The 15,556-nt window shown below is 33.5% G+C and overlaps 1 protein-coding gene and 1 long non-coding RNA gene across 2 annotated transcripts; both read right to left on the bottom strand.

Moving 5' to 3' along the window:
- Nucleotides 1–2,858: 2,858 nt before the first annotated feature.
- LOC136809694 (uncharacterized) lies at nucleotides 2,859–7,746 on the bottom strand. Its single transcript, XM_067066231.1, has 3 exons — nucleotides 7,588–7,746; nucleotides 5,887–6,142; nucleotides 2,859–3,342 (listed from the first exon to the last, which is right to left on the bottom strand). The coding sequence occupies exons 1-3, from the start codon at nucleotides 7,620–7,622 to the stop codon at nucleotides 3,178–3,180; spliced, it is 456 nt and encodes a 151-aa protein (XP_066922332.1). The 5' UTR covers nucleotides 7,623–7,746; the 3' UTR covers nucleotides 2,859–3,177.
- Nucleotides 7,747–13,396: 5,650 nt separating this feature from the next.
- On the bottom strand, nucleotides 13,397–14,202 carry LOC136809647 (uncharacterized). Its single transcript, XR_010847000.1, has 2 exons — nucleotides 13,965–14,202; nucleotides 13,397–13,754 (listed from the first exon to the last, which is right to left on the bottom strand). It is a non-coding gene; the product is annotated as an uncharacterized lncRNA (long non-coding RNA).
- Between the last annotated feature and the right edge of the window lie 1,354 nt (nucleotides 14,203–15,556).

Here is a 15,556-nt window from a genome sequence, read left to right as displayed (position 1 = left end):
ATAAAAGTTTTCGTTTAGAGTCATTCTGGATAAGATAATAGAGATAAATGCTAAAAGGGATAATAATTCCTTGTTTGTAATGCTGGGGATTTTAAGCTCCATTATTAAAAGCTCCAAAGATCTGTTGGTCATACGTAAATTGAAGTGTAAAAACCATGTCACACAGATCTGGTTAGACCCAACGTCCCATGGAAAATTTTGTCCCCGGTGGAAATCTAAATTTCTGTTTTATAGTTTTCCATAGGCAAAGCGAAATACCCTGCAAAAATTTATGAGGGAGTGCAGAAGTTTAGAACATATTCATCATCTTTTGATTTGATAAAACAAAGAAATAATTACAGTGTCGTAAAAACCGCTCTCATCCATAAATTTTGCAGGGTCTCTCGCTATGCCTATGGTTTTCCCTGTATGGAAGATTTTCGAGGGCATAAAAAGGGACCCTTATAAGGCTAACACATACACCCGACACCAATTTAGTCTAAATAATCCCCAGGCTCAAAATATCAAAAGGTTTAAACCTTTGATATTCAGCTAGCCTGGATATCCAGACCGTAAACTATTTCACATTCTAGTTTTTTTAAATATTTTGTCTCTGGTTTACGGTCTGGTCCAAGTAACTCGTCTGCAGGGATATCTGTCCCTGCATATGCGAGTGTCTCTAATTGGTCAGTACGCGCCCAGTCACTGAGCAAAATTTTCGCGGGGTTTGTGATATTTTCGATGCGCGCGCATAATTTATGGAAAAAGCTGACCTTGCAAAAAAATATAAACAAATGAAAATGAAAACGCAGGTTCATTTCTAAACAAAATAGCCGCTGGAAAAGAGCCTTTATAAATGTGACTGATGTTTTTATGTAGCTTAAAGTAGTTTTGAAAGTTTTTTTAGTTTGTAAAAGAGGTCTTATAGTAAGTTAATTATGTGTGTCTGCCTGGGTTTACAAAGTTTTGACAGTCTGTCAACAAGGGTTCACTCACAGGCAGTATCAAACAAACTGTACCCAATTATTTTAGTTGCACCAGACTCTAAGATTTTAGAAACTTTGTATGTTGAGGTAAGAGTGTTTTTTTTCTGAAATTTTGAGTCTGGATACCCAGGCTAATATTCAGCGAGCACTAGTTGAAAAAAGTTTATAACAAGCAACTCCATTATACCAAGGCCAAGTAACGTAACATTACTGCACTGAACTTGCAACTGCTTTTTCACATATTCGAATATTTCTCTCTCCCTCTGCAAATGAAACTATACATGCTTTCAGTCATAAACTTTGATCACATCATTCATCAATGCATGTCTCTGATAATCACATAACTTATGTTCATTTATTGTTTTTAAAAATATTAGTTTTTTCCATTACATAATACAGTCGTATTTTGACCTGTATTGTCACTGATATGTTTTATTTATAAGAAAGTAAAGGTATAGAGCCGATTAGGTACAGTTATTGACTCTCTCATGTTCATGCTCTCTCTACTTCGACCATCAAGTGAATTATATCGAATTATAGAAAGACTCGAATCGCCTAATCGCAGAAAATATTTGGTACTGGTTTTTAAACAAGGGAAGTGAGTAAATACGTCCCAATGAACCGTCGTTTTCTTTATAAATGAGCTTCGGAAAACCGGAAAGTTAGGTAGTTTCATGAGTAAACACAAGATTTTCCGTACCGCTAGAAAACAAACCCATTCAACTCTCATACCGGTTATCTCGGGAAGAATAGTGGAAAGATTCCAGAAAAGTGACAAGAATCTTAGTGGAGAAATGAGAATCTTATAAATATCTTATATCTTTTTCAGGGTATCTTTTTCACTGATTTTAAAGAAAGGTATCAAAATCTATAGCAATTGGAAACTTGATAAAGATCTGTAAAGATCGAAAGATCATTAAACATTTTAATTTCTTGGTTTTCGCGATCTTTGGCTTTTTACGTTTGATCTTTTTTTTCACTCAAACGATATTTCTGCCAATTCTGTTCAATCAGCAGGGTACAGAGGTCCAACACCAGGTTAGCCTGGAGATCCATGGTGAAATGAATAGCATGGTTTGGGCTATGAATTGAATTTGCCAGTTTGGAGTGACAGTTGAGAATGTGGCAATCAAATTTTGTCATTCTTTCACTGGTCACACTTTGTTAGAGCAAACGCGAGCTCCTAAGCTTTTTTTTTATTTTCAGTTAAAGAGGACAATGCTAAATATAAACGAAATAAAATAAAATAAACGAAAATCCTACTATAAAATTTAGTAGGTCAGACCCGTCCTGTAAACATCAGATTATAAGAATATAGGACGGTAATCCCGGGGGGGGGGGTACTAGGGCAAGATGGGATACGGGGATGCTCCGCTGGTCAGGGTACCTTTTTTGACCTCCACGAGTCCCAGGTAGGGTCGCAAAAACACCAAAATAGAAAAATCAGTCCCCCGTAGGGTGCCTATTTTTGGAAAATTTGGGGAAAAAGTAGAAAATTTGAGAAAATTTTGGAATTTCAGTCCCATTCAGGGTTACTTTTTTCGCAAATTTCGAGTCCCACGTAGGGTCCATTTTTCAAACGTCAGCGGAGCACCCCCGTCGGTCGACAAGGGTAGTACCCCCCCCGGGACGGTAATAGAGCTTATTTTCCAGAACAATAGTTCTTATTAAAAGTTTTGAGTTAGTAATCTCAAGTTTAAATTTTTATTTAGAAAATATTAGAAATAACGTATTGTAACTTAACATAAATTAATTTACATATCGTAAGATAGTTATTGAAATAGATTAAATAATTTTGCACTTATACACATACCTAGAATTATGTCACTGTAGTCAAAGTTGGCTAGTACACTCTAACTCTTTTTCAAGAGAAAAGTGCCCCTCCCCAGCCGACTTTTTTGGGGGCGTTGTGGCGTGGAAATAAAAAGGGCACAAAAGACGTCTCTGATTACTAATTTTGGCGTCCCTTTGATTTTTTGCACCTTAGAATTGGCAGTCTTTTGCCAAAAAGAGAGAAAATACCCAAAGATTTTCGTACTCGTTTCACTCATGTAATTTTTACAAAAAATATTTACATTTAATAGGGGGAGCTAAAGTCAAAATTTTATGATTTATAAAATCATATTCTTGTATCTTGCCTCCCCAGTTTGCTCGAATTTCGGTCGACCCACTACGATAATGACAACGAAACTAATAATGTTTAATTTTTGTTTTAACATCTCCATGAATAACAACCTAATATCAAAGATACTAAGAGAGCAATGAAACTGATTGCCAATAGAATTAATACAACAACCAACAGCTTCAACGATGCATTACGGCTTGTCCTGACGAATTGTGTTTCGAAAATGGTTGAAGTTGTCACTGTACCATAATCCTGAACAATAAATAGTATTGAAAAGAATATTAATTTCTGAACTTAAAAACGTTATTACCGAGACAATTTGTATTAGCAATTCTGATTGGAAATTCTGAATTAATTTCCTGTGCATATTAAACTTTTTTGAAATTTTAAGAAAGATTTGTTTTTTCAAAGATTTCAAAATATGAAACGAGGGAAGTTGATCCAGAATTTCAATATAATAAATATTTAATTTCTGGTTGATGCTATATTACATTAGATTTCAGAGACTTTAGTTCTTAAATAGGCCACGGAAAGCTGTTTGATATAAGTAGTAGAGTTCTGTAAAAATTGTCACCCACCACGACTGGCACCATTCATAATTGGGCGAGGAATATGACATACCTTCCAAACAACCTAGAACGCTATTTATTAGGTATGGAAACATAGTTTTAAGGTGCATACAGAGCCAATTGCAGCACTTAAACACAAGATATTTCAAATTAACGCTTTCAAAAAGGTCTATCGAATTACCCTAAGCATGAGATTACACTAAGAACCGGGTGGAACAAAAAAGAAAAAAAATAATAAGAAGCGGCGAACGTTTATAAATGAGAATACCAAGTTCACGCCCAGGTTATTAACAACGAAAATTTAGATATCTTTCTATGTTTTCAACATACACGTTTTTTTTTTTTATAAGAACATCCGAAATCTTTGAAGCCTTTGGATGTTTAACTTTTTGTTCTATCTTTAACTTAATTACAAAATTTCCCGCCATTATAGAAGCAATCTTCCAAATCTGTAAAGGCCATTCCCTTACGCAAATTGAACGTTTGCTTCAATAATGCTTGAAACAGAAAATGAGAAGACCTAATTTTAAGGTGGTAGTCTACCGCCAGATTTCAAAAGTCAAAAAATCACATTTTTTGCAATAACTCAAGAACTTCTTTACATTTCGTAATGAAATTTTCAGGAAATGTATATCAACTATTAACATTTCTAAAAATAAAAAAAAATTCTAAAAATAACCAAAGACGGGGGTAAAATCAGCCAGGGGGTAAAATACTTTATTTTGCTTGTGTCAGGTTTTCTGAATAGTCGGCTTGACCTATGAAGTTAGTTTTTTTTTTAAATGACTAATATTTAGAAAAGGTCTGGAATGAGTGAAAAAAAAAATTGAAATTTTTTTCCAGGGGGTAAGAAACTGAAAAAAACGCTTTTTTGAGATTAAAAATCAGGAAACCAATTTTAAAACTTTTTAATCCATTCATTCAATACACAATCATGTAAGGAAACTTCCCTGAAAATTTCAAGTCTGTAGCTACTCTCAATCCTAAGATATTTCTGACAAGGTGAATGCAAACCCCCGGAAACGCGTTTTGAGAAAATCAAAGAAAAAGGCAAAAGTCTGCAAAAATGGGTATTATTTTAAGTTGGAAAGCTCTTTTCAAAAAATTTCTTCACTGAATATACTCATCCAACCAGTCAGGTTTCAAAAGTTAAAGTAAAACATTTCACAAAAATTGATAAAATATCCAAAAATCAACAAAAACATGTTGCGCTAAAGTCATGTATACATAGCAAAGTTTGCGGTAATCTTGCGATAACATCAAATTTGGGTGAAAACAGCCACATAAGTGTGTCAAAATGTTCATTGAAAGTCCAGCATTACTCTCTGTAGGCATGAAAACTTTTTGTGTGCATATTTTTATTCACATAGACTAGATGACAATGAGCAATGAGCTGGCTTCTTGACCGAAGGAAGGCTGTTATGAGTGGCGGGTGTCAGATGAGAATGTGCGTCTCCAGAAGTTAGGTCCAGTTCATTATAATGCACATTTCCATCTCTGTTACATCATGTTGTGCTTGGAAATATCTCAGTTGCATTTAAATCCACTACAAAACATTATGTGAGCCACCAAAAAGCACACACCGCCTCTCACCGCCTATATGCTCCTCAAAACAAAATGGCGGCAACTTAAATGTTTTTCGTAGAAATCCAGCAACATAACCAATGTACAGCAACTTTATGGCTTCTGTAGAGTCTATTCTTCATTTAAACAAATCATTTCCATCAAAGAAATTAAGTTTTGATCTAAAACCTGCCAAGAAATCTGCAGAATCATGCTAACAGCTTGCTTTTCAGCTTGTTTTGATGTTTACACTACTGAAGCTACCATCTTTAATTTTAAGGATGACGTAATGCCACGGAAAATAATATTTTGACGCTCGAAAAGGGCGTAAAAAGAGCTTTCTTTTGGCGTATCACATTGCTATGTTTCGGCCGAGATTGAAAAAATAAGTCCTTAGCAACGGGATTTTTTCCGTTGCTAGGGCGATTTTTCAAGCACCCAGCAGGACAAAAATGCTCACTGCGACCTGAAAAATAAAGATATCTCTCTGAAATTTCCAGGAGATGTTCAGAAAGACCTAAGGATCTCAAAACACCCAAAAACCAAAATTAGACAATTTTTTCGATGATTTTCCATTTCTCGGTAGACTACCACCTTAAAGAAAAATATCATAAATTCATTCATAGGTGAAAGGTATATGTTTAAGGTCCCAAAAGTTCCTTACTAGCTGTCGTCCAGTTACAACTTGATATCTCGGTGGCTCGTCTGTCAAAAAACATCCACACAAACTTCTATAAGACGGTGGTGGTGTAATCACATTGTCGTAAGCAGGACAAGATGAAATCCTTTCTTCTGTTGCTGAGTAATTTATGGTCAAGTTGATTTGACGTTGATCATGTTTGGGACATTGGCAAGACTTGTTGTTGAGTTCTGTGTAAGCGTTGTTCTTCAGTCTTCCGTTTACCATCATGAAAACCAAACTAATCAAGAAATTGTAAAGTTAAGATTTGAATTTACTACAACCATGGACTTTAATGTTTGAGAAAAACACTGGAAAATGCTGGAAAACAATGGAATGCCCCCCTTCCCCCAGTGGCAATGTTTAGTGCAAGCGCTGTTCCCACTGACTTTTCCAATGTCCTTCAACATTGCCACTGGGGAAGGGGGCTGGAAGCTTATATTCTACTCTTATCCCGCAATTCTCGTATATGATTGCAGTTAACTTTCCACCTTCTTTGAACTTAATTATGCGCGTTTTCTGATACAAGAACACAGTATGCAAGACAAAAATATCTTAGTCGTTTGCAAAACCTAAAAAAAGCACGATTTCTTAGGGATGTAAGACCAAAATACACAATCACTTGATGCTAAAAAAAATAACGCTTTTAGTTTAAGAAAATCTTTAGGTTTTAAACCCAGAACGTCTAAAAGTTTGACCTTTTTTTGACGTTCTTATAAAAAAATTGTCTTTAGGCTCATCTGGTCACTGTGAAAGATTATAGACGCCTCCTCCCTCCTAAGAAGTTGCGGATTTATGTGATTGATTTTTTCGCTCAATTTTCTATGAAGAATTGATGTGTTTTGTTCCAAGCTAGCTAAAACATTCCCTTTTCACAGATCCGGTAGGACTTTTTTTAGCCAATGGGGGGGGGGTCTGTTAAAAATAACAGACTGAAACTCGATGGGGATTGATATTTTCCGCATTATTTTTATGACTGGGGATTTAATTCCTATTATTTTCAAGTCAGAAAATTCAGTGGGGATGGGGAAAATAGCATACTATTTTGCAGCGAGGATTGGTTTATTTGATTATTTTCAGTGGGTACAAAAATTGGAGTATAATTTTCCACTGGGGACAATATTTGGGGTCCCATTGGGTCTGTGAGAAGGGGATGTGCTTAAATCTTTCAAAAACTATTTTCTCTCAATGATGTTGTTCTTTCTACCCACAGGTTATTTCAGGGTCGATTTATCCAGTTATCAGGGATTAGTTTCGTTTGATTAATATTTGATCTGTACAATTACGTTTTTAACCATTTCTCAATGTGGGTGAAAAAACGAAAATTTCATTGGATTATAATTTGACCCACGTCGAGTAGTGCTTCCATTCATAGATTTATAAAGCCCGAAGGGCTAGATGGAGTGCTTTAAGCTCTTCCAAGAAAAAAAAATGAATATCGCAAAAAATATTGCTGCTATTGTTTTCGAAAACCCGCGAAGCTTCTGATTGGTCAAGCGCTGAAATTCTGTTGTAATGTCACGTGATTTAGATAGGATTTCCTACCTCGGCTTTATAAATCTATGCTTCCATTAGGGTACCACTTTTGAAAGCTCCGATCGAAGATGGTGGATATAGCTTTATCCAGGGTTTATATTTATGTTTTTATATAAAAACAAAAATTATATAAAAATGAGAAATAAATACCTTTTTAATTTCCTTTGATTCTCGATAAAACACATCGACAGAAAAATTTTGACATTTTCAGCGTTCTCTTTACTTAGTTTTCTTCAATTTGTTTCTTCATTTTCATTCATACTTCTACTTATTATATCTTTGCATTGGAGCCGGCTGTCTTGAGTATAGATTTTGTTGACAAAAAGTCACATCATTTTCAGTACACGCAATCTCAAAACACACTTTTGAAGCATGTTCGAGTTTCAATTCGAATGTTTTTTAAACGTCGTAATGAAGTTCGGAAAGCTAACAAAACTTTCACACCTCATTAAATCTTTCTTTTCTTTTCTTCTTTTTCCTTGCATGTTTAAATTTATGCTTTCAATGTTGTGTAAAAGAAAAACGTTTTTTTATAAAAACATACTATATAAGAACATAAGGCTTCACTGCAAAAAATCATTTCTTAAAGAAAGTCACACATCTTATAGCAAGAAAGTTAAACTCCTAATAAGGAATTAAGTCTTAATACAAGAAAACGTGTTTTTCATTTTCTTAGAATTTTCAAAAGTCGAAATACTGAATTTTTCGCTCAAGAAAAATAATCTTACTGTAAAGATTTTGTCAATATTTTTCTTATGTTAAGAAAATTACAATATTAATTTTCTTAAATTTTCTTAAAAAGGGCGAAAATCAATAGCAAGCGTATTTTTTAACAATAGGCTTTTACTCCTATTAACATATTTCTTTTATCTTTCGAATAAACATTTGAAAAAATGTTTCTCTGGAAATTGACGAAAAGATAGTACCAAAATGCTATGAGAAGATATAGGTTTGTTGAGTGTAAAATTTTAATTTTCAAAAAAGCACGCGGTGCGAGAAGACGTGTCTTCAAAAACTTAAAAGATAAGTATTTTTCTTTCATTGTTACTTTATCGTTTATTTATTGCTTTTTTGCCTGTAAAGCTATAACATACCACAGTTATAAGCTGATACATGTAAAGCAAATCTTTAAGCAAATTTTATTGAAGGAAATGGAAAGGAATAAGTAAGACAGCGTATTCAGGAAAATTCATGGATGTGGTCTACTCTCAAGTACTTTAAACGGTGCTGTTTGTAGTACCAGCCATAACGATTTTCGCTTAGCTGTATGAAGGTAAAAATGGGAAAGAATGAGTCAGCGTATTCAGGAAAATTCATGGATGTGGTCTACTCTCAAGTACTTTAACCCTATTTTTATCAGGGGGGGGGTGTTTTCCACCAGGCTTGCACTCTTTTGCTAATAGCTCACTGAAAAAATTTTTTAACACTCTGAAAGTTTTTGACTTTTAATATAATTCTATTAGCAGCATGTATACTAAATTTTACAATTATACACCGACCAGATCAGGTTTTATGACTTTTTTGTGCACGCATATCATAAAATCCAGCTAAAACCCTGTAAAATCCCAAAATCTTAAATTTAGTATAACTTTTGATCTAGCCATCCAACTGACTTCAAATTTTGACAGGTTTTAGGTATCAATAATATATTTTTAAAAATATTTAAAAAATTTTCAAAAACTGCTGACGTCATCAAAAATGACGTCATTATTTTTTGAAACAATTTACTCATTTTCTGCATAGATTTTAAACCTCAATTTTATTAGTATGTTAAAAAACGGCAAATATGTCAAAGATATTCTTTTTGGCTTTTAGAAATTCAAAACAGAATGGAAAAATCTCCATTCGTTCAACTTTAATTGCTATTTTATTGAATACTACTTTTTCATTGGTCAGCGATAATTGTGAAACTTTGTGATGACGTCATCACCTTTATGACGACGTCATCAACCTAGTTTTTTCTATGAACTCCTTTTATGGTAGAGAACATCTCTGCCAAATTTCAAGTCCATATCTTTTCTAGATCAAAAGTTAAGCAAGGCTGGTGGAAAACACCCCCCCTTGAGAATACAAAATCCGAAAAAGCCTGATAATAATAGGGTTAACCAGTGCTGTTTGTAGTACCAGCCATAACGATTTTCGCTTAGCTCACTGCATGAAATAAGACGTTTACGCATTTCATCATTTTTGTAAAGTTGATATTTACTAAAGGTTTACGCAGCGTAAACCTTCTATGAAGTTTACGCATGCAGAAATATCTTCTCTGCGCAAGCGTAAACTTGATGTGAAGTTTACGCATGCAGAAATATCACTTCTGCGCAATCTATATTTTGTTAAAAAGAGTAACGAGTTTTACGCAGGACTGTAAAACTAAACTTTCGCAATAACACCTTTATTGCGGCATAATTTGCTTTTGTTTTCTATTTTAATGATGTTAAAAAGACACGCGCTATTATGAAATGTGTGAAAAACACCCACTTGTGAAAAAGTTCAACATAAAAGATTGTGTAGCTGTTCCTAGTAAACAAAGGAAGTGACGAAGCCAACGGGGTGTGAAAAGTATGCATCAACATTCAAAGGTAAGTTATTTCAATTTGATATCTATGAAATCGTCTGTATAATCAAAAAAGAAGATTTTTGATATCAAAATGTCCATCAAAATTATTTCTAAAAAGGCTCTGGAATCTTCGCAATTTCATGCTGTTAACGTCTCTTAACTTTTTAACCAATCAAAATGAAGAATTTGAATAAAAGCTTTCTCTTCTCTCTCTCTCTCTCTCTGAAAAACTTATCAAGTTTTGTGAGATTTTTGTTTTTGTGTTTAAAAAAATTAGAAAACGAAAGTACTCGATACGGTGGACAAACTCACTAAATTCAATTTACAAATTACACGCTCGTATAACCACGGACGATTTTCGCGGGTTTTCTTTGGATTACGTCATATATCTTTGTGTCTTTAGCTTCACAGTTTTGATTTGTTCTTTATTTTCTTATAAGCATATACTTTATAAGAATCAAATCGATAACTCTTGATAAACGGTGATATACCCTTCGGTAATTAGTTCTTACAAAGTAAACAAGGGGTGGCGCGCAATGTGAGCATATTTATTTTTCTTTTAAGCATATACTTTATAAGAATCAAATCAATAACTCTCGATAGACGGTGATATACCTTTCGGTAATTAGTTCTTACAAAGTAAACAAGGGATGGCGCACAATATGAGCATATTTATTTTTCTTATAAGCATATACTTTATAAGAATCAAATCGATAACTCTTGATAAACGGTGATATACTCTTCGGTAATTAGTTCTTACAAAGTAAACAAGGGATGGCGCGCAACGTGAGCATATTTTTTTTTCTTATAAGCATATACTTTATAAGAATCAAGTCAATAACTCTCGATAGAAGAAGGTGATATAGAGCCTTCGGTAATTAGTTCTTACAAAGTAAACAAGGGATGGCGCCACAATATGAGCCATATTTATTTTTCTTATAAGCATATACTTTATAAGAATCAAATCGATAACTCTTGATAAACGGTGATATACCCTTTATTTAGTCTGGCAGAAATAAAAGTTGACCTGGAAAAAAATTCCGCGTAAACATTCTTGGTATCGTTGGAAGCGGAATTTTACGAGGTTTAACATACTCAGAGCCTCATGTTGAGGCCCTTGGGGAAAAAATTGGTGAAATAAAACACTTAGGACCCATTTTCGATATAAAATGCCTTGAAAAGTGCTATCCTTGCAATGGTAGGTGTCTTTCAAAACACTCAAATATGTATACCCCTGTCTCAAAAATCTGGGGGAGGGGGATTTCCCAACAAACACATTTCTGGAAACCACAAGCAATTAAACAGGGTCATCCATGATATCAAATGGGTCAAGTGCAAGGCGAAAGCACATGGGGATAGTGCTAACTTTCAAAGACTTTGAATAGCTTTGATAGGTTTTTAGTGTAGCTGATGACCAGTACACTGCTAAAAACGTATCTGTTTTGGGGCGAAGAAGTACACTTCAGTCTTGATTTTACCAAAAGTTTTCCCCAAGGGCCTCATCATGAGGCTCTGAGTATAATAATCTACATAAAATTTCGCTTCCAACGGTACCAAGAAAGTTTTACGCGGAATTTTTTCTACGTTCACTCCTGTTTTATTGTATTTCGGCCAGACTACTTCGGTAATTAGTTCTTACAAAGTAAACAAGGGATGGCGCACAATATGAGCATATTTATTTTTCTTATAAGCATATACTTTATAAGAATCAAATCAATAATTCTCGATAGAAGGTGATATAGCTTTCGGTAAGTAGCTCTTAAAAAGTAATCAAGGGATGGCGCGCAATATGAACATATTTACCTTATCGGGGGAAACTTCGTCGCGGAAAAACATTCGTCACTTGCTGGTAGTTGGTAAACGCATTTAGCCAGGGTAAATTTTCGTCGGGGAAAAATATTCCTCACTTGGCCAAAACTTCGTCACTTTTCCCCGACGAAGTTTTCCCTGATAAGGTATTTTTCTTATAAGCATATACTCTATAAGAATCAAACTAATATCTCTTTATAGTTGGTGATATGCCCTTCAGTTATTAGTTCTTAAGAATTAACCAACCATTGTTCGTAAATTGATCTTATCTTTTTAGCGATTTTGAGCCTCGTTGTTCATATAAATTTGTTTCGTCAAGGCTCGATGTAAAGTAGACTTCAGATTAGCTTCCATCTCTACTTCTTGTTTTTTCCCATGCAGTTTAAACTTTAGGCGAAATTTTCGACTTTAAGTCGTCTTGTTAATATTCTTATGTATTTTCTTTTTTTAGATAAAAATTGATGAAGTTTAAATGAATTACAAAGCAGAATATAATCTTGTATCATCATAACTTCAAGGAAAATCACAAAAGCAAACCTTCGAGGAATCGGTCTTCGAAGCCTTCGAAACATGATGTTGGATTGATTTTCAATGAGAAATAAGACAAAACTAAAAGATCAAATGAATTTTTAAGCTTATTTGCGAATGGATGAATTCTATGAATTGACTTATTTTTTGATTATTTGAAAACTTTTATCAAGGTGGTTGAAATAATGCATTGGAAATCAATTGATTGAACACTTTGCACTGGGAAAAATGTGAAAATTTCACCATGGTTTCCTGGAGGTGAAATCATATAGAAATTAGTAGTTTCCAATAGTTTTCCCAAAACGAAATCAGGTTACACGCGAAATTTCCGAGGTAATTTCCCGAAGCGGAAATTATGGCGAAGTTTACAATGTAGTTTCCGGATAAAATGGGAAAAGTCGAAATTCGAAATTTCCCATGGAAAAATCTTTCTAAAGTGCTAGTGTGCAAGTGGTTTACAGGTAGTGAAATTGTGCATGTTTAGTTTCCACGAGAAAATTTAGTCGAAATTGCTCATGTAGAAAAGAAACTTTGCGCATGAAACTCCGAGTTTCATCGAAAAGATTGCTTGCAAATTAGTCAAATTCGAGCGATTTTTGTTCGAAATTTTTCTCTTCATTTAGGTGAGATAGGGCGATCATTCTGTTAATAATGTAACTTTTTAACTTGAGCTTTGAAGTATTTAATATCCAATAAATACAACGGCCTATAATGCTTTAAGAAAATTGTAGACATTTATAAATTATACGTTCATATTACATTTATTTTCTCATCATCATACCATAGAAAGTCTATACAAAAAAAAATATATATATAGAACATAAAGCTACAAGTAGGAAAGAAAGACTACATTTTATCAAAATACCAAATATGATTAAAATTTTCAAATGTGCATCGTTTTTAAAAATGACAATGCATCAAGAGGGACTCTTTGTAAGAACCAGAACATTCATGTCACGACTTTATCTTTTAAGCACAGGACAAAAATGATCTCCATAACTTGTAAATGTTAAGAATGATTTAGTTGATAAAGATTGATATGGGAAATATATTACTGCGAATAAATAAATTAAAATATATAAAATTGACTATATTCTTTCAAACGAGTTGTCTTTTAAATAAATTAAATAAATAAGCCTTTCAAAATGTTTTAATTTTGAGCCGTGAACGATTCTTAAGTTTCAGAAAGGTAATAAAATAAGACTTCTTCGAATTGGATAAAATTCATTGTCATTAAAAAAAAAAGGTTTCTTTTGGTTGTGGCTTGAAAAACTTTTTGAGTTTTTGGCGTGTCGTCAAGATTTCGAAAAAGATGATAGTCCACCATATTTGTTAGTTCGTTATTCCATTGGCAGTATCGAATTCATCCATTTTGAGTTCCATATTGACTGATCAATTCACCTAAGCATCGTCAAAGGAGCTCCTATAAAAAAAAATTAATAAGTTTGATTACCATCTACTTGGAAAATGAAAATAAATGGCTATCCAAATCATATAAAACTTTCTTTAAAGACTTACTTAAACAGTAAAAATTAAATAGACATCAAATTAAACATTGGAAAGAAAGACAGCAATATTCTCGAAAGGAATAAAAATTTTATTGTGAAAAGACAAAAATTAAAAAAAGTCTTACTTTTTAGGAATTACAGCTCTAATTCCGAGCCAGCAAAGTGAATGTACCATCCAATTGAAGTGCTGAAAATGGGTAAAAAAAATTATAAGTCACTTTAGAAAGCAAAGTCTTTCAACATCAGACAGTTCAAAAAACCTTTATAACGGTAGAAACAGCCCAACACCTACATCAATTGACCTTCTTCAAAATGATCTATCTTCAATCCCCATGCAATATTAATTTCTCAAGTTTTGTCATAAGATATTTGCAAAAAGAAAGACAATAAAACATGAAATATTTATTGAATTAACAGTTTCAAAATATTCATTTGTCGTAAACTCATAAACTAGCCATACGTAAAAGCTTTTTATGAAAGCGGGTCTCAAGTTTCATCAAAAGATGCCACATACACAATCAAATGTGTAGACCCAGGGAACAATTAAAACTTACACGTATCTGACTAAGCGGTTTAAAATCAATTCTTTATTCCACAAATTCATTTGTCGTAAACTCATAAACTAGCCATACGTAAAGTTTTTTATGAAAGCGGGTCTCAAGTTTCATCTAAAGATGCCACATAATAACAAAAGTGTAGACCCAGAGAACAATTATAACTTACACGTATTGACTAAGCGGTTTAAATCAATTCTTTCTTTCACGTATCTGACTAAGCGGTTTAAAATCAATTCTTTATTCCACAAATTCATTTGTCGTAAACTCAAAAACTAGCCATACGTAAAATTTTTTATGAAAGCGGGTCTCAAGTTTCATCTAAAGATGCCACATACATAACAAAAGTGTAGACCCAGAGAACAATTATAACTTACACGTATTTGACTAAGCGGTTTAAAATCAATTCTTTCTTCCACAAATTAATTTGTCGTAAACTCATAAACTAGCCATACGTAAAGTTTTTTATGAAAGCGGGTCTCAAGTTTCATCAAAAGATGCCACATACACAACAAATGTGTAGACCCAGAGAACAATTATAACTTACACGTATCTGACTAAGCGGTTTAAAATCAATTCTTTATTCCACAAATTCATTTGTCGTAAACTCATGAACTAGCCATACGTAAAGTTTTTTATGAAAGCGGGTCTCAAGTTTCATCAAAAGATGCCACATACACATCAAAAGATGCCACATACACAACAAAAGTGTAGACCCAGAGAACAATTATAACTTACACGTATTTGACTAAGCGGTTTAAAATCAATTCTTTCTTCCACAAATTCATTTGTCGTAAACTCATAAACTAGCCATACGTAAAGTTTTTTATGAAAGCGGGTCTCAAGTTTCATCAAAAGATGCCACATACACAACAAATGTGTAGACCCAGAGAACAATTATAACTTACACGTATCTGACTAAGCGGTTTAAAATCAATTCTTTATTCCACAAATTCATTTGTCGTAAACTCATAAACTAGCCATACGTAAAGTTTTTTATGAAAGCGGGTCTCAAGTTTCATCAAAAGATGCCACATACCACAACAAAATGTGTAGACCCAGAGAACAATTATAACTTACACGTATCTGACTAAGCGGTTTAAAATCAATTCTTTATTCCACAAATTCATTTGTCGTAAACTCATAAACTAGCCATACGTAAA

The sequence above is a fragment of the Clytia hemisphaerica genome, unplaced genomic scaffold (assembly GCF_902728285.1).
Source record: "Clytia hemisphaerica strain Z4C2 unplaced genomic scaffold, Clytia hemisphaerica genome assembly, whole genome shotgun sequence".
In the NCBI taxonomy this organism is placed as follows: domain Eukaryota; kingdom Metazoa; phylum Cnidaria; class Hydrozoa; order Leptothecata; family Clytiidae; genus Clytia; species Clytia hemisphaerica.
The sequence above is the reverse complement of the archived record's forward strand: the minus strand, read 5'-3'. Positions and strand labels throughout refer to the sequence as shown.